The 25,798-nt window shown below is 44.8% G+C and overlaps 1 protein-coding gene and 1 long non-coding RNA gene across 3 annotated transcripts; one reads left to right on the top strand and one right to left on the bottom strand.

The window, feature by feature from the left end:
- Positions 1–1,472: 1,472 nt before the first annotated feature.
- LOC110589919 lies at positions 1,473–17,535 on the bottom strand. The gene is made up of 3 exons (XR_002480912.1): positions 17,389–17,535; positions 15,912–16,067; positions 1,473–1,754 (listed from the first exon to the last, which is right to left on the bottom strand). It is a non-coding gene; the product is annotated as an uncharacterized LOC110589919 (long non-coding RNA).
- Positions 17,536–17,706: 171 nt separating this feature from the next.
- Positions 17,707–19,947, top strand: SEPHS2 (selenophosphate synthetase 2). Of its 2 annotated transcripts, XM_044915110.1 has the most exons (2): positions 17,707–18,744; positions 18,955–19,947. In XM_044915110.1, the coding sequence occupies exons 1-2, from the start codon at positions 17,847–17,849 to the stop codon at positions 19,188–19,190; spliced, it is 1,134 nt and encodes a 377-aa protein (XP_044771045.1). In that variant the 5' UTR covers positions 17,707–17,846; the 3' UTR covers positions 19,191–19,947. The 2 variants fall into 2 exon arrangements, with proteins under 2 accessions (XP_044771045.1, XP_021556024.1); XM_021700349.1 differs by having other exon boundaries at positions 17,707–19,947.
- Positions 19,948–25,798: the final 5,851 nt, after the last annotated feature.

The following is a 25,798-nucleotide window of genomic DNA, read 5'->3' as shown; positions in this document are numbered from 1 at the left end:
GGATGACATGTAAACAGCCACTCACATAAAAAAGATGCTCAGTATCATTAGTCCTTAGGGAAATGCAAATCAAAGACCAAAATAAGGTACCACTTCACGCTCATGGGGATGGCTAGAATAAGAAAGAAAGAAAATAACATGTATTGATGATGGTGTGGAGAAATTGGAGCCCTTGTATGTTGCCAGTAAAATGGTGCTGCTGCTGTGAGAAACAGCTTGACAGTTTCTCAAAGAAAAGTTAAACATAGAGTTACCATACGACCTAGCAATTCTAAAAGAATGGAGAATGTACGTTCATACAAAAATGTATACATGGATACTCATAGCAGCATTATTCATATTAGCCCCAAACTGGAAAAAATGTAAATGTCTATCAAATGATGAATAGATCAACAAAATGTGGTCTATCCACAGGATGGAATATTATTCAACCGTAAAAAGGAATGAAGCATGGATCCATGCCACAACGTGGAAGAACCTTGAAAACATGCTAAGTGAAAGAAGCCAGGTACTAAAGGACACATATTGTGTGATTCCATTTAAGTGAAATGTCCAGAATAGGTAGATCTTTAGAGACAGAAAATAGATTAATGGTTGCCAGGATGGGTGGGGGGAGTGGGGAATGAGGAGTGACTGCTAATGGGTATAGGGTTTCTTTTTGGGGTGATGAAATGTTCTGGAATTCGTGGTGATGATTGTGCAGCTTTATGAATATATTAAAAACCACTGAATAGGGGGTGCCTGACTGGCGCAGTCAGAAGAGCATGTGACTCTTGATCTCGGGGTTGGGATTTTGAGCCCCACGTGGGGTACAGAGATTACTTAAATTTTTAAAAAATCTTTGAAAACCACTGAATTGTACACTTATTTAAAATGGCAAAGTTTGGGGCGTCTGGGTGGCTCAGTCAGTTGAGTGGATGCCTTTGGCTCGGGTCATGATCCCAGGGTCCTGAAATCGAGCCCCGCATTGGGCTCTCCGCTCAGTGGCGAGTCTGCTTCTCCCTCTCCCTCTGTGATCTCTCTCGCTTTTGCTCTCTCTCAAATAAATTTAAATAAATAAATAAATAAACAAATAAAATCTTTAAAATGGCGAAGTTTATGGTATATGAATTCTATCTTAAAAAAATAAAAAAGGAAGGCGTGCCTGGGTGGCTCAGTCCCTTAGGCATCCGACTCTTGGTCTCGGCTCGGGTCTTGATCTCCAGGTTGTGAGTTCAAGCCCCATGCCAGGCTCCGCACTGGGTGTGGAACCTACTTAAAAAGAGAAAAAAAAGAAAACTAGGAGCTGAAATTGTGCGTGTGTAAAATCTGAAAGGACACACAACCAAACTCCAAACAGTGGTTACTTCTGAAAGAATAAGGTTTTCATATGTCTGTATTGTCTGAATTTTGTTTTTACAGTGAGGATGTATAACCTACATAATTTTAGAAAATAAAAATAAAAACACAACAGAATAGAGGAACTTGTATTTGTTTATGGGAAAGTGCGAAGGCCCTTCAGATTCTCCCTGTGTTGTAAGGAAATCCTGCTCAGCTTGCAAGGCCACTTCCAGGGTCATGGCCTGTGGGATGCTTTTGCAGACACATTATAATCTGCTGCTAGGCAGCTGCAACGTGACGAGTTGCCTCCTGGTACTTAGATAATATCAGATCGTCTTTTTCAAATTCAGTTAAAATCAGATAATTCAGACTGATTCCTTTGATCCTCTGTACAGCCGTTACAATTTACATCTAATCAAATTCTTTTAGTTGTTCTGAAATTACAAAAAAGAATACATGTTTAAAAATTCAAACACTACAGGAGCGTGTAAAGTAAAAGGGTAAACACTCTCTTTTAATATCCACTCCCCCCCCCACACACACGCACTCCTAAATCTCAAAAATAACCATTGGTAACAATTTAGAGCCCTACATTCTTCATGACAGAAAAAAATTTGTTAGTTCTAGTAATTAACCATACAGGTTGGACCTGTTTGCTCACCACAGAACATCTAACCCAGAATTAATAGTCAAATTGGCCCTTTCTACAGTGAAGGTTTTCCTTTAGACCGTCTTCAAAATTTAAATTCTTAAATGAGGGCTTAAGTTTATAGAAACTTCAAGTGTATCAGTCTTAACATCTGGGACAGAAGGAATTCAGGAAATGATCTCAACGTTCCCACTGCTTGGATCATAGTTTAGCTGTATGCTTCAGTAGGCAAGCAACTCATTTACATATTTATCAGATTCTGGTTTTCAGTTTAAAAGAACAAAAGAATATTTTTTCCCCTTCTGTTTGAGGACTAAGGCTGAGGAAGCTACAAAAGTACAAGTAAGCCCCAAGGATTCTAGAGTGTCAGGGGCTCCATGATGGAGAGAGCAGGTGACTCCCCTGAAGAACTGGGTTGCAGAGATCTCAGGCTGGGCCACGTGAGGAAATCCTGAGGCAGGATTTTCCTTACACACACACGCACAGACACACACTTCGTTAGTCATGGGCCTTCATCATCTCTCAGATTGTCAGTTCTCTGAGGGCCCAATCGGGTCTCTCAATTCCATTCCATTTGTTCAAATCCCCATCAGTTCCCATGTGAACAATTTACAACCGCTACAGCTCTTTCTTCCTTCACTCCCCTGCCTCTAGAGAAGGTTCTACCTCCTGGGGAATTCCAAATTAACCTCAAGAAACCTGAGCATGTCTCTCTTAGGCTTTAAAACCTCAGGTGATTCCCCCTTTTGCATACACAAGATCACGTCCAAGTTTGTTGGCATGGCTTTCAAGGGCCTCGTCGTCTCTCCATACTCTGTGCTCTAACTTAGCTAGCCAATGACTCATCAGGGTTTAAATAGGCAAAGTATCTAGAGAGGAGTCTATGAAACTCAGAGCATCCGCCATACTGTCACCCCCTCCCAAGGAAATTAGCTTCAGTAGGTGCTTTCTGTTTGATGTTATCTTGCCTGCATCAAATGAACGGTACAAAACCGATCATGCGGGGCGCCCGGCTGGCTCAGTCGGTGGAGTGTGTGCGACTTTTGACCTCGGGGTTGTGAGTTTGAGCCCCACGCTGGGTGTAGAGATTACTTAAAAATAAAATCTTAAAGGGGTGCCTGGGTGGCTCAGTTGGTTAAGCGTCTGCCTTCGGCTCAGGTATGATCCCAGGGTCCTGGGATTGAGCCCTGTGCTGGGCTCCCTGCTCGGTGGGGAGCCTGCTTCTCCCTCTCCCACTCCCCCTGCTTGTGTTCCCTCTCTCACTGTGTCTCTCTCTGTCAAATAAATAAATAAAATCTTTTAAAAACAATAAAATAAAATCTTAAAAAAAAAAGGAAAAAGGGAAAAGAAACTGATGGTGCTGGCCGTACCCAAAATCAATGCCGAGGGCGAAGGGCGCCTCGAATAGACTCAACTCAACAGATGTCAGCTCTCTTCAGGATGGCTTGGTTGTTCCACTTACCAATTTTCCATTGTTCCATGGAAATGGACTCCAACACATAATCTCACGGGGAGTTACAAATGAGACCCTCGACTAGGAAGTTCTGGGGTACCCAGAATCTGTGCATCTAAGATGCACTCAGCGGCTTGGATGGCTCAGGTCTGCTGTGTCTTTTGTAAGGTAAAGTGATTTCAATTATGTCTTATTTTTCTAGGGGTTCATCTGAAAACAATGAGAGAATTTTCTCTTGCTCCACTGGAGAGAGTAAACGAGACTTTGTGTCCAGCCATTTCTCATCTTCATCACTGCTCATTCCCTGGTCCGAGCCACCATCACCTCGTGCCTGGGCTTTGTGGCAGTCCCCTAACTGGTCCCCCTGCTTCCAACCCTGCCCCTGCTATAGTCTGTTCTCCACACAGCAGCCAGAGGGATCAGATCATGTTACTTTCTTGCTCAAAGCCCTCCAGTGGTTCTCCATTTCACTCAAAATGCAAGCCAGAGTTCTCATTGTAGCCTAGAAAGCCTTAACCTATCAGACATCTCACTATCTCTCTGAAACCCAGTTCCCCTTTTGCTCACCCCTTTTCAACTACACTGCTGTCCTGGCTCTTCATTCATTCCATCACACCTCTGCCTCAGGGCCTTTGCACTTGCTGTTCTCTTGCTTCTCTTTCCCAAGAAAGCCTCATGGCTCATTCCTGCATCATCTCCTTTGAACTTCGCTCCTTGGCACTTGTAGACTTCTGCTTATACTATCTAATTTACTTATCCATCTGGCTTATTGCCATCTTCCCTATTGCAACCTAAACTCATGATTATCTGTTGTTGCTATTCACTGCTATATCCCCAGTACCTAAAATGGTGCCTGGAGCATAGTAGGTAAATATGTAGTCAGCAAATATTTACTGATGAATGAATGCTTGGGGCTCCTCTTGCTGCTGAGGATAATGAAGAGGTTTTTGCTTTCCAGGGTCTAGATGCTTAGGAGCAAGAAAGAGAGGTTGGGGGAGTTGAAAGTGGAGGGCCACATTAAATTATATATTTAATTTAATATATAAAATTAAGTAATAAACTGGTGGCAGGTTAGTAGTCAGTTGGCTCCCTTCATTTATTTATTTTTTAATATTTTATTTATTTGACAAAGAGAGACACAACGAGAGAGGGAACACAAGCAGGAGGAGTGTCAGAGGGAGAAGCAGGCTTCCCGCTGAGCAGGGAGCCCGATGCAGGGCTCCCTTTAGAACAGAAACTGGAGGACGTAGAGGGGACCAGCCAATTCACAAGTGAGGGGAGAATGTTGCAGACATACAGAGACATGGATGTCAGAAGAGATAATCGTGAGGTCTATGAATGAGGAGTGGTGACAGCTTGGAGGGCTGCCTCCATTCCTGATGGCCTCCCTAGTTCCAGTCCACAGTATGGCCATGCTGAACCCTTTCTCTTGTGGTGCTTAAACGAATAAAATGTTGAATAAGCAAAGGTGTGGCAGCAGGGAGCCTCTGGGCATGTTCGGGGACCAATGGGCCCCTGGCTGATAAAGATGGCAGCAGGAAAAGCAAGCTGGGGCCTCCCCTGCCCCCCACCCCCAATCCACCAGGCCTGACTGCCTACAAACCCAGGACAAACCAGAGCAAAGTTCTCTTCTCAGATTCACACTGAAGATTTGCTGGTGCAAATGCTGCTGGTTGCCATCAGCTGCTACCTCCTCGCCTGGGCTCCCCACCCACCACTTCCTCCTGGGTAGAGTAACATAGGCCACTTTGGTCAGGATGGTTCTAACAGAAATGTCTGGCTCACCACAGTGCTCTTTCCCCTTCTTTCCACCTGCCAGGAGGGTAGAGGGAGAAACTCCCCGGGGAAGGAGGCTGGGCCTCAGGGGAGGGGAGGTCACTGGGGCCCAGAGTGGGTGCGGCACAGAGGCCACCACCCTATTCCAAGGCCCTTATGATCTCATGGCTAGGTGCACCAGGGCATTCTAAAGTTCTAGAAACTCTACCTGGGATTTTCTGAGGGAGGGCTGAGCTGAATGCACCACAGGTAGGGATTTTCTACAGATGGCACTCTTGAGTATTCATATGCAATCCACGGGGTCGTGTTGTCACTGAGTGACCTCACTCTGGAGGCTCCGCGTCCAGCCTCTCGGCATATGGTTGATTGTGTCCAAAAGAGCCTATCACTCCGGGCCAGAAGCCTGGGAACCAGTTCCAAGCAGTATTGACTTGCTATGCTGTGCCAATACCTGCCTTCACCTCTCTGGGCCTTGGTTCCCTCCTCCCTACACAGCTCAGGCTTCTGCAGGACTCACCAGTCTGTGAGTTCAAATAGGATCATATGAATGTTAATACTCCCACGTTGTTGCCTTATTACCCCCACCTGCTAGTACAAGATCTCCAGCTTCCTGCAAAGTCTCTGCTATTTCAGAAAGTCTTCAGAGGTATTTCACTTGTACTCCACTCCCTTGTATGGGAGCTGCTCCAGGCTTCACATCTTGGCTGTAATTCTATAACCAAAACCACAGATATAACAATTCTTGGCTATTCGCCCCAAGCCCTTAAAACACCAAAGCTGTGGTGGAGTCAGGAAGAGCCTCTCTCTCTGCTTTGAGTTACCCTAAGCTCCAACTGCTTGGGCTCCAGTGTGTACAGGCTAGTAAAGAAGCTCTTTCAAGTTTTACTTATGACTTTCTCTCTCTCTGTCTCAATCTGTCTCTATCTCCCAATCTCTCTCTCTCTCTTTCTCACTGATTTATGTTCAGGGAGCTGAGCCAGAGCGACCTGCAGAATAGCTATATGTACAGGAAGGACCACTCCCCTCTGACAATTAAAATTTCACTCTGGGGTCAAGCTCGTTCTAGTCTGAGCCTCCCCCCCCTTAGGGCACTCTGATGCTCCCTCTTGACTAGGTCTTCTATTGGGTCACCCCATTAGTTCTCCAGACACGCCCAGTTGTTCTTGGACTTCCAAAATGACCAAAACTCACATTTGGCTTACAATGAGGATATTGGTAACCCCAGCCTATCTTATTTGTTGCATCAAGGAAAGTGAACTCCCTGCCATAACTCTCCTTCCCTGGGGAAAAGAAAACCTCTCCCGTCTTCTGACGAGGTAGCCTGAGTCCATCTAGAAAACAAGTCAAACAGAACCTGGAAGACTTGTCATTGCATGATGTGTTTGCACTGTATAATGAGGTGAAGTGTTTGGGGGAAGCAGCAGCCCTGTTGATTATCTAAGTGATAAGGAAGGCCTCCTCCCTGGTCTCACCACCTATCAGACTCTTCTCAATCCTTTCTGCCACTGCTCCTCCAGCTGAATGTTCCTGAAGCTCCATGAGGAGCTGTGGATGACTCCCTTCAAAGCCTTGGATGACTCCCTCTTAATTTAGAGGCTCTTGGCCAAATGTCATGTCGTGGCAAGTCACAGGAACCCATTTGAGCTGACAGAAAGCAAACGAATACATTTGTCTAAAGGATATCACAAAGCCCTTAGAAGAACCCAAATACGATCAGGTCTTCCAGGTGGATGGAAGAGGGCACCCTTCTCCACCTCTTCAACAAAGGTTGAAGAAGGTTGCCCTTCAATGCCAACCTCAGCCCAACTTTCCATATACTCTGAATTTCCACATTCTTAGGAAAGAGAATCTGGCTGAGCTGGGGTGAAATGTTCACCCTACAGTAATCAGCTACTGCCAAGGAAACAGGGTCCTACACAAAAACCAGCATCTGGCCACCTCACCCTCAACCTCTGAAGTTCTTAGTTACCTGGGCTAACACTCAATCTTACTCCATAATTTTCTTTCTTTTTTTTTTTTTTTAAGATTTTATTTATTTATTTGAGAGAGAGAATGAGAGAGAGAGAGCAGGAGAGGGCGGAGGGTCAGAGGGAGAAGCAGACTCCCCGCCGAGCAGGGAGCCCGATGAGGGACTCGATCCTGGGACTCCAGGATCATGACCTGAGCCGAAGGCAGTCGCCTAACCAACTGAGCCACCCAGGCGCCCCACTCCATAATTTTCTTTAGCTTCATGCCCTACTTTCCCCCCTCAATCTCTCATCAGCCTATCCCCTTTGCCTGGAACGTGCATCCCCATTGCCATTTGTCAAAACCTTCCCAGCCCTGAGGCATCGTGCCAACTTCTTTGTGCCATCCTTTATGATACCTTCGATTAGAAGTGTTGTAACAGGGCACCTGGATGGCTCAGTCACTTAAGTGTCCGACTCTTGGTTTCAGCTCGGGTCATGATCTTGAAGTCATGATCTTGGGATCATGATCTTGGGGTGGTGAGATTGAGCCCTGTGTCAGGCTCCACGCTCAGCAGGGAGTCTGCTTGGGAATCTCTCTCTCCCCCTCCCTCTGCCCCTCCCTCCTCTCTTTCTCTGTTTCAAGTAAATAAATAAATAAATAAATATCTTTTTTAAAAAAGCGTAGTAACAAAATTTCAGATTTGAAAGGACTCTCAAATATCACCTAATTAAACTTTGGCCTACTGCACAAAAGCCCCTTATATATTACTTCCTATTAAATTTTCAACCAGGTTCTCCTTCCACACCTCCTGAGACTGGATGCTCCTGACTTCCCAAGGAGATCCACTGCATCTCCTGCAGCTCTGCTTGTAGGAAAATGCTTTCTTGTATTACATGTGAGTTTGCTTCTTTGTGACTTCCATGCTTTAGACCTGGTTCTGACCCGCTGAAATGCCCAGGACAAATCTGTTCTCTTTCTCTTCTGGAAGCCCCTTCAGAAATGTGGACAAGGCTTATGGGTCTCTCTTCCAGGCTGAACATCCTCAATTATATCTAATGTCCCCTATAAGACAAAGTCTCAAGTCCTCTGACCACCCCAGGAAGAACGCCTGTTTCAACGATCCTCCTAAAATCTGGTGCCTTGAAATAAATGCAACAAGGATATTCAAGGAAATACTTTAATTAAAAAAGGAAAAAATAGGGGTGCCTGGGTGGCTCAGTCGTTTAGCGTCTGCCTTCAGCTCAGGTCATGATCCCAGGGTCCTGGGATCGAGCCCCGCATCGGGCTCCCTGCTCCGTGGGAAGCCTGCTTCTCCTTCTCCCACTCCCCCTGCTTGTGTTCCCTCTCTCGCTGTGTCTCTGTCTTTCAAATAAATAAATAAAAATCTTTTTTTAAAAAAAGGAAAAAATAAATTGAGTATCTAACAATAATAGGAAGTTGGTTATACCAGTTAAATAAGTCCATTTTATGAAATACTATTCAGCCTTTAACAAAATATGGTAGATTTACATGTACTAGCATAGAAAGATTGTCATGATAATGTAAGGAGAAGAAAAGCAAATTACTAGTGTGTGTTACATATTTTTTTATTAAGATTTTATTTATTTATTTGAGAGAGAGAGCACAGGAGGAGAGGGAGAAGCAGACTCCCCACTGAGCAGAGAGCCAAAGACAGACACTTAACCGCTGAGCCACCCAGGCGCCCCTAGTGTGTGTTATATCTTAAACACTTCATTTTTTTGGTGTATACATTAAAAAAAATTTGGTGGGGGAAGAGGGCTGTCTGGTTGGCTCAGTTGGAAGAGCACCTGACTCTTAATCTCTGGGTTGTGAGTTCAAGCCCCAAGTTGGGTGTAGAGACTATTTGAATAAATAAACTCAAAAAAATTGGGGGGAGGGTATTTACTGGACTCTACATAGTTATTTCTAGATTCTAGAGATGTCTTGATTATTTCTAGAGTATAGAGGATGAGGTTTTAGAGCTCTTTCATTATATATGTAGTGTTTGGTTTTTTTAATAGAGAGCACACATTACTTTTATAATCAGAAAACAATAATAATAAAGAATTTGCAGTGCTTTGGTGAGCTCCAAATATCAGGGTGTCAATCTCCCACCTCATTCACATTCTTTCCATTTATTCATTCAACAAATGCTCTCTAAGGCCTTCTCTGCACCAGAGCCCATGCTGGGCCTTGAGCTCCTGGAATCCAGTGAGGCGTGGTCCCAGCTGTGAGGAGCTTACAGATGTTAGAGGAAATCTGGCATGATAATTGCTAAAACAAGGAAATTTCAGGGTTATGGGATCACAGGGGAGGGACCTCCTGAAGTTTTTTTTTTTTTTTACAGGTTTTTTTTTTTTTTTAAGATTTTATTTATTTATTTGAGAGAGAGTGAGAGAGAGCATGAGAGGGGAGAGGGTGAGAGGAAGAAGCAGACTCCCCACTGAGTGGGGAGCCCGATGTGGGACTTGATCCTGGGACTCCAGGATCCTGACCCGAGCTGAAGGCAGTCGCTTAACCAACTGAGCCACCCAGGCACCTGGGACCTCCTGAAGTCTTGAAGATAACAGTGTTTGTTGGGCATGAAGGGTTGTTGGGTAATTAAGAGTGGCCTGTGCAAAGGCCCTGAGGCAGAGAGAACTATGCTGTGTTCTGTCCATCCCATACCCTACTCCACCTTAATCCAAGTTACCACCACCCTCTGCTGCATCATTCCTCTCCAGTCTGTTCTTGATCTAGCAGCCAGAGTGATCTTTCAACATTACAAATACAACCATGTCACCTCCCTGCTTAAAACCAATCCTGTGACTTCCTCTTTCTCTTAGGACAAAAAGTCCAGAATTTCTTCACATGGCCCATCAGATCATTTTTTAAAAAGATTTTACTTATTTATTTGAGAGAAAGAGAGCACATGCTAGAGAGAGAGAGAGAGAGAGCACACAAGCAGGGGAGGCAGAGGAGAGGGAGAAGCAGGCTCCCCGCTGAGCAGGGAGCGTGATGGGGGCCTGGATCCCGGGACTCTGGGATCATGACCTGAGCTGAAGGCAGATGCTTAACCAACTGAGCCACCCAGGCGCCCTAACCCATCAGATCTTGCATCTAATTATCAGGAAATCTGTTGGTTCTGCCTTCAAAAAATATCCAGAATATGACCACCTGTCATTATCTCTGGTGTAACCAAGTCACCATTGTCTCTCCCCTGGGTGTTTGCAGGAGGCTCCTCACTGTCTCTCTGTATCCACCTGTCAACCCTGTCCACCCTCACCTCAGCCACAGTGACCATGTCACCCTTCTGGTCTAAACCGTCCCGTGGCTCCCATCTTACCCAGAGCCAAAGCCAAAGGCCATCCCATAGTCCAGGGGCCCTGTACATCTGGCCTTTCATTGTCTCTCCGGTGTCACCTCCTCCTGCTCTCTCCCTCGCCCACTTGTCACCAGCCACACTGGCCTCCATCCAACACATGAGGCTTGCTCGTCTTGGGGCCTTTGCCAGGAATGCTGTTCTGCCAGGTTATCCCATGAGTCCCTCTCTCTGCCCCTTCCCAATCACCTTCTCGCTCTTTATCTCCATCTCCAAAACTTCCATTCTCTGAGTTCTGCCATCACTCTGAGTCTCTTTCTGTCCTGTGTCTCTCTCGTTCTTATGGGAAGAGGTAACTCAGTATGGCTTCTCACATTTACCCCAGAGGTAAAGATGAAACTTCCTGCCCCATAAGGTGATGAAAGATGGTTAACAGTGTGAGGGGCTGTGAACATAGGTGTCAGTTCTCAAGTTTCCCAAGGGAGAGCCTATTGCTGGCAGCCCCACGGGGCAAACCCAGGGGAGGTGGGATTGGGGGCTGAGGCTGTCCTGGCCTGGGTCAGGCTTAGGTTCAGGGGCTGGCGATGGGGACACTGACCTGGATGTTGGGCCAGGGTGGTGGGGGCTCAGAACAATGGGGAACATTTTGACCTCTGAGGTTTGAATGCAGAGTAAAAGCTAGAGCAAAGTCAGATTACCTCAGTCCTACAATGACCTGTAAGGCCCTATGTCCTGTGCCATCCTCACCAACCTTGTGACACACCTGTCTGACCTCATTTCCTACAGCTCTCTCCACTCAGTGTGCACCAGTCATCCTTGCTGCCTTGTTGCTCCTAGAATGCCCCAGGTACACTCCTGCCTCAGGGCCTTTGCACTTGCCATTCTCTGCCTGAAACACTCTTTCCCAGATATCTGCATGCTGTTCTTCTCTTTATTCAGGCCTTTACTTCAAAGTCACCTTCTCAGTGAGGCCTTCCCTGGCTACAATCATACAAGACACATTCACATACCAGACTTCCTACCCTCCCTCTCTTCAGACTTCATTTTTCCCTCCTCAATATCTATCTCTAACTAACAAATGATTGATCTTATCTATTGCTATCTCTTTCCATTAGTATGTCAGCTCCATGAGGACAGGGATTTTTGCCTGGCATTCATTGTTATAACTTCAGTATCTAGTGCACAAAAGTTTTCAATAAATAGGGGGCACCTGGGTGGCTCAATTGGTTAAGCGTCCAACTCTCGGTTTCGGCTCAGGTCATGATCTCAGGGTCCTGGGATCAACCCCCATGTCAGGCTCCGCATTCAGCGCAGAGTTGGCTTCAGATTCTTTCTCCCTCCTCCTCTGCCCCTCCCTGCTTGCACTCTCTCTCAAATAAATAAATAAATCTTAAAAAAAAAAGTTTTCAATAAATATTTATGAATGAACCCAGCAGGAGTGTTGAACATCTATTACATGCCAGATTATTTTCATCCATTATGTTATTTCTTACTAGAAATGCTTGGGGGGCGCCTGGGTGGCTCAGTTGGTTAAGCAACTGCCTTCGGCTCAGGTCATGATCCTGGAGTCCCAGGATCGAGTCCCGCATCGGGCTCCCTGCTCAGCAGGGAGTCTGCTTCTCCCTCTCCCACTCCCCCCTCTTGTGCTCTGTCTCTAAAATAAATAAATAAAATCTTTAAAAAAAAAAAGAAATACTTGGAATGATCCCATTTTTGTTTTAAAAAGTTAAAAAGTGGGCGCCTGGGTGGCTCAGTTGGTTAAGCGACTGCCTTCGGCTCAGGTCATGATCCTGGAGTCCCGGGATCGAGTCCCGCATCGGGCTCCCTGCTCGGCAGGGAGCCTGCCTCTCCCTCTGACCCTTCCCCCTCTCATGTGCTCTCTGTCTCTCTCATTCTCTCTGTCTCAAATAAATAAATAAAATCTTTAAAAAAAATAAAATAAAAAATAAAAAGTTAAAAAGTATATGCAAATACACAGAGCACACAGCTCCACTCTGCCTGGAGGGAGTAACAGGGCGCCCCCTGGAGTTCAGTGTGAGGTAGTGGCTCTCCTTAACACATTAAAGGAAAATGTCTAAAATTCACTCTGCTAGGCTGTTACTAGTACTTCTCTCTGGGAGAAGGGATTTCGAGTTATTTTAACTTTCTTCTTTTTTACTAAGCTGAATTTTGTGATTTTTCTCCAATGACAACATAATGATTTTGTAATAAGTTTCTGGCTCAGTCAACAGAGCATGAGACTCTTGATTTCAGGATTGTAAGTTCGAACCCCACCTTGGGTGTAGAGATTACTTAAAAATAAAATATTTTAAAAAATTAAAAAATAAAAATAAAATAAAATATTTTTTAAAAGTGTACTAAACAGGGGCGCCTGGGTGGCTCAGTCGTTAAGCGTCTGCCTTCGGCTCAGGTCATGATCCCAGGGTCCTGGGATCGAGCCCCACATAGGGCTCCTTCTCTGTGGGGAGCCTGTTTCTCCCTCTGTCTGCTGCTCCCCCAGCTTGTGCTCGCTCGCTCTCTGACAAATAAATAAAATCTTAAAAAGAAAAGAAAAGAAACCTTCCTTCCAAAGAGTCCTGGTTCCTCAAGGTGCATGATGGGGGTTGTTAGTATTCTCAAGGGGGGGAATGCCCAGGATGAGGGATAGAGCACCAGCCTTCAGGTCAACAGACCTAGGTTTGTATTCTCACTAGGTGACCCTGGGCAGGACTCTTGACCTGTTAGGGACCTCAGTTTCCTCATCTCTAAAATGGAGCTAATAATGCCAATCCCCTGGGGCTGCTATGAGCATTAATGAGGAGATGAATTAAGTGCAAAATGCTCAGCACCAGGCCTGGCTCGTCATATGAGCTCAGCAAATTGTGTTGCATAAAATGATGTATTCGTTCATCAAATGTCATTGCCATGTAAAGTGCCAAGGAAGCCAGGGTGGACACAACAGGACAGCCCCTGCCCTTGCAGCTTGCAGACTAGTGGGGCAGACAGTTGTGGAGTAATCACATGAATAAAGAATTATAGGGGCATCTGGGCGGCTAGCCAGTTAAGTGCCTGCCTTAGGTCATGATCTCAGGGTCCTGGGATCCAGCCCAGCATTGGGCTCCCTGCTCAGTGGGGAGTCTGCTTCTTCCTCTCCCTCTCCCCTCCCCTCTACTTGTGCTCTCTCTCGCTCTCTCTCTCAAATAAATAAAATCTTTATTTTTTTATTTTTTTTTAAAGATTTTATTTATTTATTTGACAGAGAGAGACACAGCGAGAGAGGGAACACAAGCAGGGGGAGTGGGAGAGGGAGAAGCAGGCTTCCCGCCGAACAGGGAGCCCGATGTAGGGCTCGATCCCAGCACCCTGGGATCATGACCTGAGCCGAAGGCAGACACTTACAACTGAGCCACCCAGGTGCCCTAAAATCTTTACATTTTTAAAGATTTTATTTATTTATTTGCCAGAGAGTGAGAGCACAAGCAGGGGGAGCCACCCAGGCGCCCAATAAATAAAGTCTTTAAAAAAAAAAAAAGGTGGCTCAGTTGGGTCTGCCTTCGGCTCGGGTCATGATCTCAGGGTCCTGGGATTGAGCCCGGAATCGGGCTCCCTGCTCAGCGGGAAGCCTGCTTCTCCCTCTCCTCTGCCGCTCCCCCTGCTTGTGCCCTCTTGCTCTGTCTCTGTCATATGAATAAATAAATAAAATCTTAAAAAAAAAATTACAAACTGTCCTAAATGCCGAGAGGAGAAAGTCCAAAGAACAAAGAGAGCATATAAACAGGAGCACCTGATCTAGTCACTTTTTAACCCAGGTGAGGTGACTACAGATGTAGCAGAGTGTTTCCATTTTTCCCTTAGTGATAGGAAGATCCTTCACAGGTACAATACACTGAACATTTTGCAAGGAAACTTTCATAGTTGAGATTTTCATAGGACCCCTATACCAGATCCTAAGCAGAGATGATGACCCTCATTTTACAGAAGTGGAAACTAAGGTGTACAGAGGTTATATCACTTCTTCAAGGGCAGACAGCTCACTGACAGCAAACCCAAAGGTCAGACAATATCCAGAGGTCTTTTGCTTCCACATCTCTTGCTTTTTCATTATTTCATGTTTCCTTTAGTATTTTTATTTTTTTATTAACATATAATGTATTATTTGTTTCAGGGGTACAGGTCTGTGATTCATCAATTCATCAGTCTTACACAATTCACAGCACTCACTGTAGCACATACCCTCCCCAATGTCCATCACCCAGCCACCCCATCCCTCCCACCCCCCTCCACTCCAGCAACCCTCAGTTACCTTCAGTATTTTTAATTCTAAAATATAGCACATTTTCTTTTTTTTTAAATGTTAACATACAGCTTACAAAACGAGCGTGGGAAAATAGATGTGTATGGTTTAAAGAACATCATGTAACTATAACCCCGCCCGAGGAACAGAACTTAACATAGTCCAGGTCCCCTAGGCCCCCTTCCCCAGAAGTAATCCCTATGCCAAATTTTGTTAATCATCCACTCTCTTATTTTTAAAAACATTTTTTGTCATTTTGCATCTCTTATCAATATATTATATTGATTTGCCTGGTGAACTCTATATAAATGGCATCTTAGTTTATGGATTCTTCTGCAACTGGCTTCTTGTTCCCAACATTTTGTTTTTGAGATTACTCTTATTGATGATGCCTAGACCTATCATTCATTTTCACAGATAAACAATATTCCATTGTGTAGTTATACCGTGATTCGTTTATGCATTCCCTGTTAACAGACACACGGGTTGTTTCCAGTGTCCTGGCATTACAGTCTTCTTTTTCTTTAGGAAGACAAATGGACTTGTTTTTACAAAAAAAAATTTCCAAGATGTTACAACTTTTGTGAATTTAAATTCCAGCCCCTACATCCACATTAACAGTAGTTAAAATGAACAGCTTATCATCGGCCAGGAACTGTGTTAGGAGCTTCACACACATTTTTAAAATTTAATTCTCATAAACACTCCGTCTGGTTTCTGTCATTATCTTCAGGTGAAAGGACTATTTTATAGGTAGTGAAACGGGTTCCTAGAGGTTAGACAATTTGCCCAAGGTCATTAGGAGAGCCAAGACTGCAACTCAGTCTAATTTTAACGTTCGAGTTTCTTCCAGTTTACTCCATGCCTTAATAATAAAACCAAATGTAATGACTTACTATAAGAGCTATGAGTATCTCCTGTGTTTTTATACTTTTTTTTTTTTTTTAAAGATTTTACTTATTTATTTGAGAGAGAGAGAATGAGAGAGAGCACATGAGAGGGGGGAGGGCCAGAGGGAGAAGCAGACTCCCTGCCGAGCAGGGAGCCTGATGGGGGACTCGATCCAGGGACTCCAGGATCATGACCTGAGCCGAAGGCAGTCACTTAACCAACTGAGCCACCCAGGCGCCCCTGTTTTTATACTTTTAATTGTAGTAAAATACACATAACATAAAATTTACCATCTTACCTTTTTTAAGCGTATAGTTCAGTAGTGTTAAGTACCTTCACGTTGTCTTGTAATCAATCTCCAGAGCTCCTACATTCTTGCACGTGTCTCCTGAGGCACCTTTGCAAGAGTTTCTCTAGGGCATGTTTTATGGGTAGAATTGCCGGGGAGTTCCACCTATGGGTGAAATGCATGAATTTGTGCATGTTTGATTTAATCAGTTAAGGCCAAACTCTTTTACAAAATGGTTGCACCAATTTATAGTCCCATAGGCAGGTTGTTCTTTTTTCTTTTAAGTATGTAATACACTCAAATATTTAAAAAAATGTTTAAGTTCCAAATGTTAAAGGAACAAAAAGACAATACAATGAAGAATCTCCCATCCCCAACCACCTCATTCCCTCCCCAGAGGCAATCAATTCACCGGTTTATGGTGATTCTCCTCCCAGAAATATGCCATTGAATATATTTCCCCCCCTTTTACAACAAATAATAGTATTCTATAAATATTGCTCTGAAGTTTGCTTGTTTCTCTTAACAAACATCATAGGCAATATAACCTGGTGGTCTTTGGAACAGATTGCTTGGATTCATATCCAGCTCCATTCTAAACTGGCTATGACCTTGAGTAGGTCATTTAATCTCTCTGTGCAGTATATTCCTTATCTGTAAAATGTGGAAAGAATCCTAACTCAAAGGTTTTTGTAAGAACTAAGTTAATATACTAAAGCATTTAGAACTGTGCCTCTTAGGCTTGTAACTATTATCAATATAATTACATCAATGTTTTCTCATTCTGTTTTAGAGTTGCTTGGGTAGTCTATCATATAAATGTACCACGATTTATCTTCATCACAATTGATAAACATTTAAGTTGTTTCCAGTATGTCGATATCACAAACAGCACAGGAAAAAAACAAAACAAAATAAAACAACTCTATCATTTCCCACTCACAGCTCTGAGTACATCTGTAGGATGTCCTAGAATTGGAACTGCTGAGTCAAAGGTATTATGTGCAGTTATATTCTTAATAGATATTGGCAAATTGCTCTTAATGGATACATCACAGATACTCATACATAATAACTTAAAGATATATAGAAACTTTAGAACAGAACAAGATAAGCCACTTTGTTGTCCAGATGAGTCAACTGATTCCGGGAGAGGGAAAGTGACTCACACAGTGGTGGACTTAAGAGTCTTAAAAGACTTTAAGATCTTATTCTTTAAATGTAGTCTCTGCCCCCAATGTGGGGCTGTAACTCACGATACCGAGATCAAGGGTCGCATGCTCTCCCGCCAGCTAGGCTCCCCTGAGCCTTAAAATTCTTTGAAGCCCATTTTAACATTTCATTATTTTGATGCTACGGTTTGCTTGCTTAATGGTAGTAATTTAATATCTAATTTCTCATTATTCTTTCCGAATTTTTCCCTGGGCTATTTTCCTATCCCGGATTGGTCACGAGCGCTGTCAAATGACCCTAGGACAATTCTGACCTGCATGAGATCTGCCATGTGACCGATATTCCTCGTCTTCGAAAATGCTGCACTTGCTAAATTGCCTCTAGGGGCGCAAAGTTCCGCCAGCCGCTCCCTAGAGATCGTTTAAATTACAACTAGGGGAGCGAACCATGGCACTCCCACGTAACCTCGCCGGGACCAGTTTCTCAAGCTGCTGGTTGATTTGTAATTTATCTTTTAGACGAAAGGAAGCCCGCCTCTCGGTAGCGAAGTCATCATTGGATGGCACGGCTGTCAATCACTAGGACTATAAGTAGGGGAGGCCGGCGGCTCCTCCCCCAGGAAGGCCAGGAGCGCGCGGGGCGCAGTGAGTCCGGGGCGCGAGTCGCGCCGGGGAGAATCTCTGCGGTATTATCTGTTAGTCCGTAGTAACTGGAGTAGAAAATAGAAGGGAGCTCGCCTCTCCTCTTTTCCCTCCCTGCCCGGCAGGCGCGATGGCGGAAGCCGCGGTGACGGTCGCCGGCGGCGAGGTGGTGGCGGCGGCGGAAGGCTCGGGCTCCGCGGGCTTGTCTCTTGGCCGGGGCTTCTCGAGCTACCGGCCCTTCGAGCCCCAGGCGCTGGGCCTCAGCCCGAGCTGGCGGCTGACCGGCTTCTCCGGCATGAAGGGCTGAGGCTGCAAGGTCCCCCAGGAGACGCTGCTCAAACTCCTGGCGGGACTGACGCGGCCAGACGTGCGGCCCCCGCTGGGCCTGGGCCTGGTCGGAGGCCATGAAGAGGCGGCCCAGGAAGGCGGCCTGCCGGCCGGGGCCGAACCCAACCCCACCTTTCCAGCCCTGGGCATTGGGATGGACTCCTGCGTCATACCCCTGAGGCACGGGGGCCTGTCGCTGGTGCAGACCACGGACTTCTTTTACCCCTTGGTGGAAGATCCCTACATGATGGGGCGCATAGCGTGTGCCAACGTGCTGAGTGACCTCTACGCCATGGGCATTACTGAATGTGACAACATGTTGATGTTACTCAGCGTCAGCCAGAGTATGACTGAGGAGGAGCGAGAAAAGATAACACCACTCATGATCAAAGGCTTTCGTGATGCCGCTGAGGAAGGAGGGACTGCAGTGACTGGTGGACAAACGGTGGTAAACCCTTGGATTATCGTCGGTGGGGTTGCCACTGTGGTATGTCAGCCAAATGAATTCATCATGCCCGACAGCGCAGTTGTTGGGGATGTGCTCGTGTTAACCAAACCCTTAGGAACCCAAGTTGCTGTCAATGCCCACCAATGGCTGGATAATCCCGAGAGATGGAATAAAATCAATATGGTGGTCTCCAGAGAAGAAGTAGAGCTGGCTTATCAGGAAGCCATGTTCAACATGGCTACCCTAAACAGAACTGCTGCTGGATTAATGCACACGTTTAATGCACACGCAGCCACAGATATCACAGGCTTTGGCATCCTAGGACACTCTCAGAACCTTGCAAAACAACAAAGAAACGAGGTGTCCTTTGTCATTCATAATCTGCCAATTATTGCCAAGATGGCTGCCATCAGCAAGGCCAGTGGGCGCTTTGGGCTCCTTCAGGGAACCTCAGCGGAAACTTCTGGGGGATTACTGATTTGTCTGCCAAGAGAACAGGCAGCTCGCTTTTGTTCTGAAATCAAATCTTCCAAGTATGGAGAGGGTCACCAAGCATGGATCGTCGGTATTGTGGAAAAGGGAAACCGGACAGCCCGGATCATTGACAAGCCTCGAGTTATTGAGGTCCTACCTCGTGGGGCCACTGCTGCTGCTCTTGCTCCTGACAATTCCAGTGCCTCCTCTGAGCCTAGCTCGTGAGATGGAATAGCAGAAGTTGTTTGGACCTTAGAGCCTCGGTACACAATCATTAGCGATTCTCAGAACTTTATTTTAAGAAGAAATTTCCAAAGAAGACTGTCTGCACTGCATAGTAGTTCCAGTGGCCCTTTCGAGGTGATTTGAATCAGCCCATCACAAGCTGCACATTCCAAGGCCAGAAGTAACATTTTGGACTTCAGGGGGAGGTTTGTTCATCTCGTATGTGGAAAAGGAGCAGAAAAACCTCTTTCCAAGAGGTTACTTCTTTCCAAGAGCAAGATGAGGCTAATCTGGTTTGAGGGATTTTTTTTCTTGGCACTGGGTTGTCTGCACAGGGAGTGAGGTTATTTATTAGAATTACATACACACCAAAAAAAGGTAAATTGCAAAATGATTTAGATCAGAAGCAAGTAAGTTTGGACCAATACTGTTGGTAAATCTAAATTGTTAAGAGAGATCTTACATGCATTGTCAAATTCTTTATTAGATTTTTCTGAAGTACTGGCTCTTTCCTGCTCTGGACAAGAATTGAGCAGCTTGTCCAATGACTGGGAAAGGAGGACCTGCAACCATCTGATTTGGTCTCTGTTAATGACGTCTCTCTCTCTAAACCCCTTTAAGGACTGGGAGAGGCAGAACAAGCCCCAGAGCCCAAACCTTGGTGGTCATTAAGATGTTCAATCTTGTGCTGAAAATTCCTGGTGATTTAATCAATAAAGAGTAATTTCTAGTGAAATAAATAAAAAGGACTTTGTGGGAAAATTCTTCTGGCTAATGTTTGGATTCTTGAAATTCTGAATCTTTTACAGTCATAAAATGAACCAATTGATACATTTAGAGTCTGGCAAGTGGAGAGTGAGAATGTTTTCCCAGATTCTGGACCAGAGGATTTAACACCTAGATTTAGGTTTGCGCCTTCCCCCTGCGTTGATAGCAGAGGACTCAAAACAGGCATAAACCCCAAGGACTAGCTGGTGGGAGAGGAAATAGCAAAAGAAAGGGGTTAACACTTCTTGGAAGATTGAAAGTAGGTGGAAGAAGGGTAACTGACTAAGAATAGAGGAAGCCAAAGTAAATGCCTTCCGAGTTGGAGAATACTAACAGGAAGCAAGGCAATGTGCTCTGGAGGTACTAAGGGGTCAAGCGTGGGGATAAAGACAGATACTGTTTGAAAGCCTCTATACAACAGGGAAATTATAATTAGATCTTTGAAGTTCACAAATCTCTCCCCCACATCACATAGCCAGATGACTGCCTCTCACCTCTGTAGGTAAAGGGAGGTTTACTTCCTGGAAAATTAATTTTAAAAATACTGCAAAGTTGGGGACACCACAGTAAAGGACAGGGGGCCTGAACAAAAACAAGAATAAAGGCTGACGGGCGCCTGGGTGGCTCAGTCGTTAAGCGTCTGCCTTCGGCTCAGGTCATGATCCCGGGGTCCTGGGATCAAGCCCCACATTGGGCTCCCTGCTCGGCGGGAAGCCTGCTTCTTTCTCTCCCACTCCCCCTGCTTGTGTTCCCTCTCTCGCTGTGTCTCTCTCTGTCAAATAAATAAATAAAATATTAAAAAAAAAAAAAAAAAAGGCTGAAAGAGATTGCCCCGGCCCCCTTCCTCCCCTTAACTATTTTTTTTTAAAGATTTTATTTATTTATTTGAGAGAGAGAGAGAATGAGAGAGAGCATGAAAGGAGGAGGGTCAGAGGGAGAAGCAGACTCCCTGCCAAGCAGGGAGCCCGATGCGGGACTCGATCCCGGGACTGGATCCCGGGACTCCAGGATCATGACCTGAGCCGAAGGCAGTCGCTTAACCAACTGAGCCACCCAGGCGCTCCCTCCCCTTAACTATTAAAAACACAGTCCAGGAAGCTTATACCACCTTTGCTCCTCTGGAGAAAAAAAATGTGCCCAGGAAAAAGACCTATAAACATTTAGGGAGCCCCTAGTGAAAATCCCTGTACCAGGAAGCCTCCCAGTTGAAAAGTTTCAAGCACATTCTTTTCAATGCCTCATTCTTAGATATAAGCGGTCAAGGGTCACCAGACATTTGAGGTGAGCCTCTAACTTGAAAAGAAGTCAAAGAAACAAAAAACTCAGTAAAGAGACAAAACAGGGAGCAGAAGGAAAAAAAAAAAGAAAGCAGAGGTAAAGAAGATAAAAGGGTTCATAAAAAGGTAATGAGAACAAAGCATTTAGAATATAAAATATAGCTAAAGTTTTTTAAATTCATTAGAATACTTAGAAGATGAAATTTATCAGAAAGTAGAACAACAAAAAGATGCACACTAGAAGAAAAAAATTATGGAAATTAGAGGTAAGCCTGGAGGTTCAACATCTAGGAGGAACTCCAAAAAGAGGTAATAAAGTAAACGGAAGAAAAAACATACATGAAATGATACGAGAAAGTTGTCTAAAATTTAAAAAGTTGTAAATACCACACATTTCTTGACTTCCCAGCATAGTGAATGAAAAATGACCTACACTGATTTTATTAAATTTTAAAATACCAGCGATAAAGAGAAGTGTTTTCTATATATTAAGTCATTTGAACTGCCAACAACCCCATTTTGCAAATGAGGAAGCTGAGGTGCAAAGAGATTAAGAAATCTGTCCAAAGTTGCGCAGGCTAACTGCTAGGCAGTGTGAGTCCAGAGTCCATTATTATTATTATTATTACTATTTTTTTTTAGATTTTATTTTTAAGTAATCTCTACACCCAGTGTGGGGCTCAAATTTACAACGGCAAGATCAAGAGTTGCATGCTCCACTGACTGAGCCAGCCAGATGCCCCCAGAGTCCATACTTCTAATCATTATGCTCTCCTCAAACCTTCTGGGGGGAAGGGAAGAGCATGTAGAAAGGTCTGGCAATCAGAATGGTACCAGACTTCTCAACAGGGAATTGGAAGCTAAAAGACAATGAAGTAACGCCTTCAAAATTCTGAGGGTAAATGATTTTCTCTGTGTAATTCTATACCTAGCCACATTTTACAAACAAGCACATTCCAAGGCCAGAAGTAAAAGTATAAAAAAATATATTTTTAGACATGCAAAGTATCAAAGTGGTTTCATCCCATGCACTCTTTCTCAAGAAACTACTGGAAGATGTGCTCTAGGAAAATAAGGGGGCAAACTGGGAAAGAGGAAAACATGGGGTTCAGGAAACCCAAGCCAGCACAGGAGAAGGTGAAGGGAGGTTTCAAGATAACAGCTCTACAGCAGGCCTAGAGAGCGAGCAGCCTGGAACAGGCATATCACTCAGGAAGAGGAGCCCAAAGGCTCCCAGAAAAAGGAAAATGGACCTATTTGAGTACTGATACATTTGATTTTGTGAAAAATTATATTGGAAGGTTAATGGAAGATGTAAAAAGAATTAGTGATAATTATATAGAAAACTAGCAAATAAAAAAAATGAGGCAGTTATCAACTCCAACAAAAAATAAAACCTTGTGTGACAAATGAAATGTAATCATATATAGCATTCAGCAATGAACATTTACATAGTTGTAATGTAAATACTATCTAACTACAACAATCAATCATTTTTAAAAATTCAATCAGCTTTTCTCCTACTCAAAGCTCTTAAATCACTTTCCATACAATCCCTGCTACATATCTCCAACCTCATTTCATGGCACTCGCCCTCCCTCTCTCACTAAACTCTAGCTCATTAGCCTTCCTGTGGAGCTCCAAACAAATCGAGGTCCTTTGTACTTGCAGTTCCCTCTGTCTGGAGCCTCACCTCAGGCTCCCTACCTGGCAGGCTCGCCCTCAATCCTGTCTCAGCTCAAATTAAATCTCATAAAAACCTTCTCTGACATCAGCCAATACCTACCGACTCCCCAACTCATCACCTACCTCATTTTTTGGCTTCATAGCTCTAACCCTAATCTATAATTATCTTGAGAATGTGTTAGTTTACCTTCTAAGTGTCCCTTTCTGCTAGTATGTGAGCTCCAAGATGGCAGGAGATGTTCTGTATCCCCAGTACCTAGAACACTGTCTGATCCGTAGTTAGTGCTCAGAATATATTGAATAAATGAGTGAGTGAGTAGGATAAACGCTGGGGACCCTAGCACCTTCTATGTCCACACTTTCCTTGCTCTTGGTGTCTCCTAGCGGTGGAGGCTGGTATCACCAATCTCTTAAGGCTTTGAAGAAGAAATTCAGGCCTTGGTTTTGTTTGTCCACATACACAGCTCTCTAACTGGTTGGAGTGGGCAGTACAAAAGGGGAGGAAAACGATGGGATGCGTCCCTGGCCTGCATCCTCTTAGTTAACCTAGAAAGGGTTAGGGGTTGAGAGCAAGATAGGCATCCATCTTTTCCTTGGGGAGGAGCTGGGCAGCAAAAGAGAGGCAACAGGTGGTGGAGGGGACACGGCCTTGGGTAGAAATCAGAGCAGAATCACAAATAGAGGAAAGGAAGGTGATGGAAGAAAAGAGAAAGAAAAGGAAAAGGAAGCCAAATGCAGAAAAGAAAAAGGAGAGGAAGTTGAAGATAGAGGAAGAGAAAGAAGATGAAGAGACAGGACGGAAGGACAGAAGAAAACGCAGTAGCACGGTGACCTCAGCTCATACCAAAAATATTGAGTTGCCTCTTTTACTCCCTTGTGGGGGTAGGGAGATTTCTTTCACTTGATGAGGAGCATTGAGGGGTACTGGTGAGCTTCAACATTCACCTTTCTGGGTGATCTCAGATAAGTCTCTGGGCCTCAGTTTCTTCATCTGTAAAATAGGCACAGCCATACCCACCTACAGCAGGGAAGTCATGGAGAGGATCCCATGAGACATGGTCCTATAAATTAGTATTTATTAGATCTAATCAAGTACCAGGCCCTGGGGAAACAAAAGCCTGACACTGCTTCTGTTCTCCAGGAGACTCAGTCTAAAAGGAGATCTAGAACAGGGACACCCATCACCCCAAAATCAAGACGAAGAATGGTAAGTGACATATGGATTAAAGTGGATTAAGTGCTATAGGAGGTCAAATTATTTCCATTTTGGAGGAAGTTTAGGAAGGCTTCCCAGAGGAGGTGGCTTTGAAGCAGGGCTCTGCAAAATGAGTAGAATTTAGGTTTGGATATGCAGAGAAGGGGGAATGGGCATTCCAGATATGAGCAAAATTAGGGAGAGTGGGGATCATCTGGCTGGATTTAAGCATGGGTGTAGGGGAATAAGTCTGGATACATAGACTGGGGAAGGACTTCTCTCTCTCTCTCTGTTAAGTAAGCTCTACACCCAATGTGGGGCTTGAACTCATGACCCTGAGATCAGGAGTCACATGTCACATGCTCTACTGACTAAGCCAGCCAGGCGCCCTAGGAAGGGCTTCTAAAGGTGCTGGGGACTCCCCAGCCTGAATGGGCTAGCCTGGAGATTTCTCAAAACCTTTGTCATGACTCCCCCTGAAAAACTTAATAAGAACAAATACTTTTAATTATAGTAGCATCATTTCTGCCATCCCTCAGTTCAAAACCAACAAGGTCAATGGCTCTAGCTCCAGTAAGAACAGCACTGTGATACAAACACAATACACATTGTCCCGGCCTTCCCAGCACACACATGAAGGGTCCTTGGAGACTGCCTAGGCCAGAGCCCCATTACATAGATAGGGAAATCATGGCTCAGAGAAAAGAAACAATCTCCCCAAGGGCATTGGTGTTTGGGTTCCCAGTCATCTGATTCTTAGTTTGCCATCATCCTCTATTATCTCTAGGATCTTAGCAGCCCAGGTTCCCTACCCCAACACCACCCACCCAGTTTATGGGTCTCTGTTACTTTGTTCTCCAATCGTGGCCACCTCTTCCACTCCAGTGTTTTCCAAAAACCATACTGGGATCAGTTGCACATGGTTGGGTCCAGTGGTGATGCCAGCCAAACTCTTGCATAACAGAAGGACAGTGTGTGCATGCTCATGTTTACTTGTCCCAGCCTGCCCATCCTGTCATTAAATATTTATTAGCCTACACTGGGAAAACACCTTTGGTCGAAAAGACTAGGGCACCCAGTCCCTAGAGGGATAGGCTCGTAAAGGCTAATCACAAATGTGAACCAAAAGCCAAGACCAAGCACTTTGAGGCCCTGACTAAAGCAGGGAGGTCGGGTTGCTAAGATGTGTCTGAGGAGAATGGAGAAAAGTGAATGGATGTGGGGCAGAGGGTACAGAAAGAGTCTGGATGAAGGGTCCAGATCATGGGGCCAATTATATGTTCAGGTCTGTTCCCTCTCCCGCATGAGGGCCTTCCCCATCCCTCCAACCCTGTGCTGTGCTGGAGCTGGGTTTGCTTGGTCTTCCAAGGACAATGCAATGGAGCAAAGAACTGGGATGTTCTGCAGGATGCTTGGCAAAAGCCTTACAAGCTCAGTCAGGAGCTCCTAGGAGGAGGGCAGAGGCAGTCCCACAAAGAGTGTCTCCTCCTTCCTGTCAATCACCAAGGACCATCTAACCTGTGAGCTCTAGAAGTCCTGGTCCCTGACTCTTCAAAAATCTGAGATGCAGAGGACTCCTGAGAAAGCTGTGTTTTACATTCCAGTAAAAGACTTTGGATTCTTGTCTGGAGAAGCTTAGCAAACATCGGGGTAGGTGCTATGGAAGGTACTTTCAGTTCCCA

This window comes from Neomonachus schauinslandi, chromosome 5 (genome assembly GCF_002201575.2).
Source record: "Neomonachus schauinslandi chromosome 5, ASM220157v2, whole genome shotgun sequence".
Classification (NCBI taxonomy): Eukaryota; Metazoa; Chordata; class Mammalia; order Carnivora; family Phocidae; genus Neomonachus; species Neomonachus schauinslandi.
This window is presented reverse-complemented; position numbering and strand designations above follow the sequence as displayed.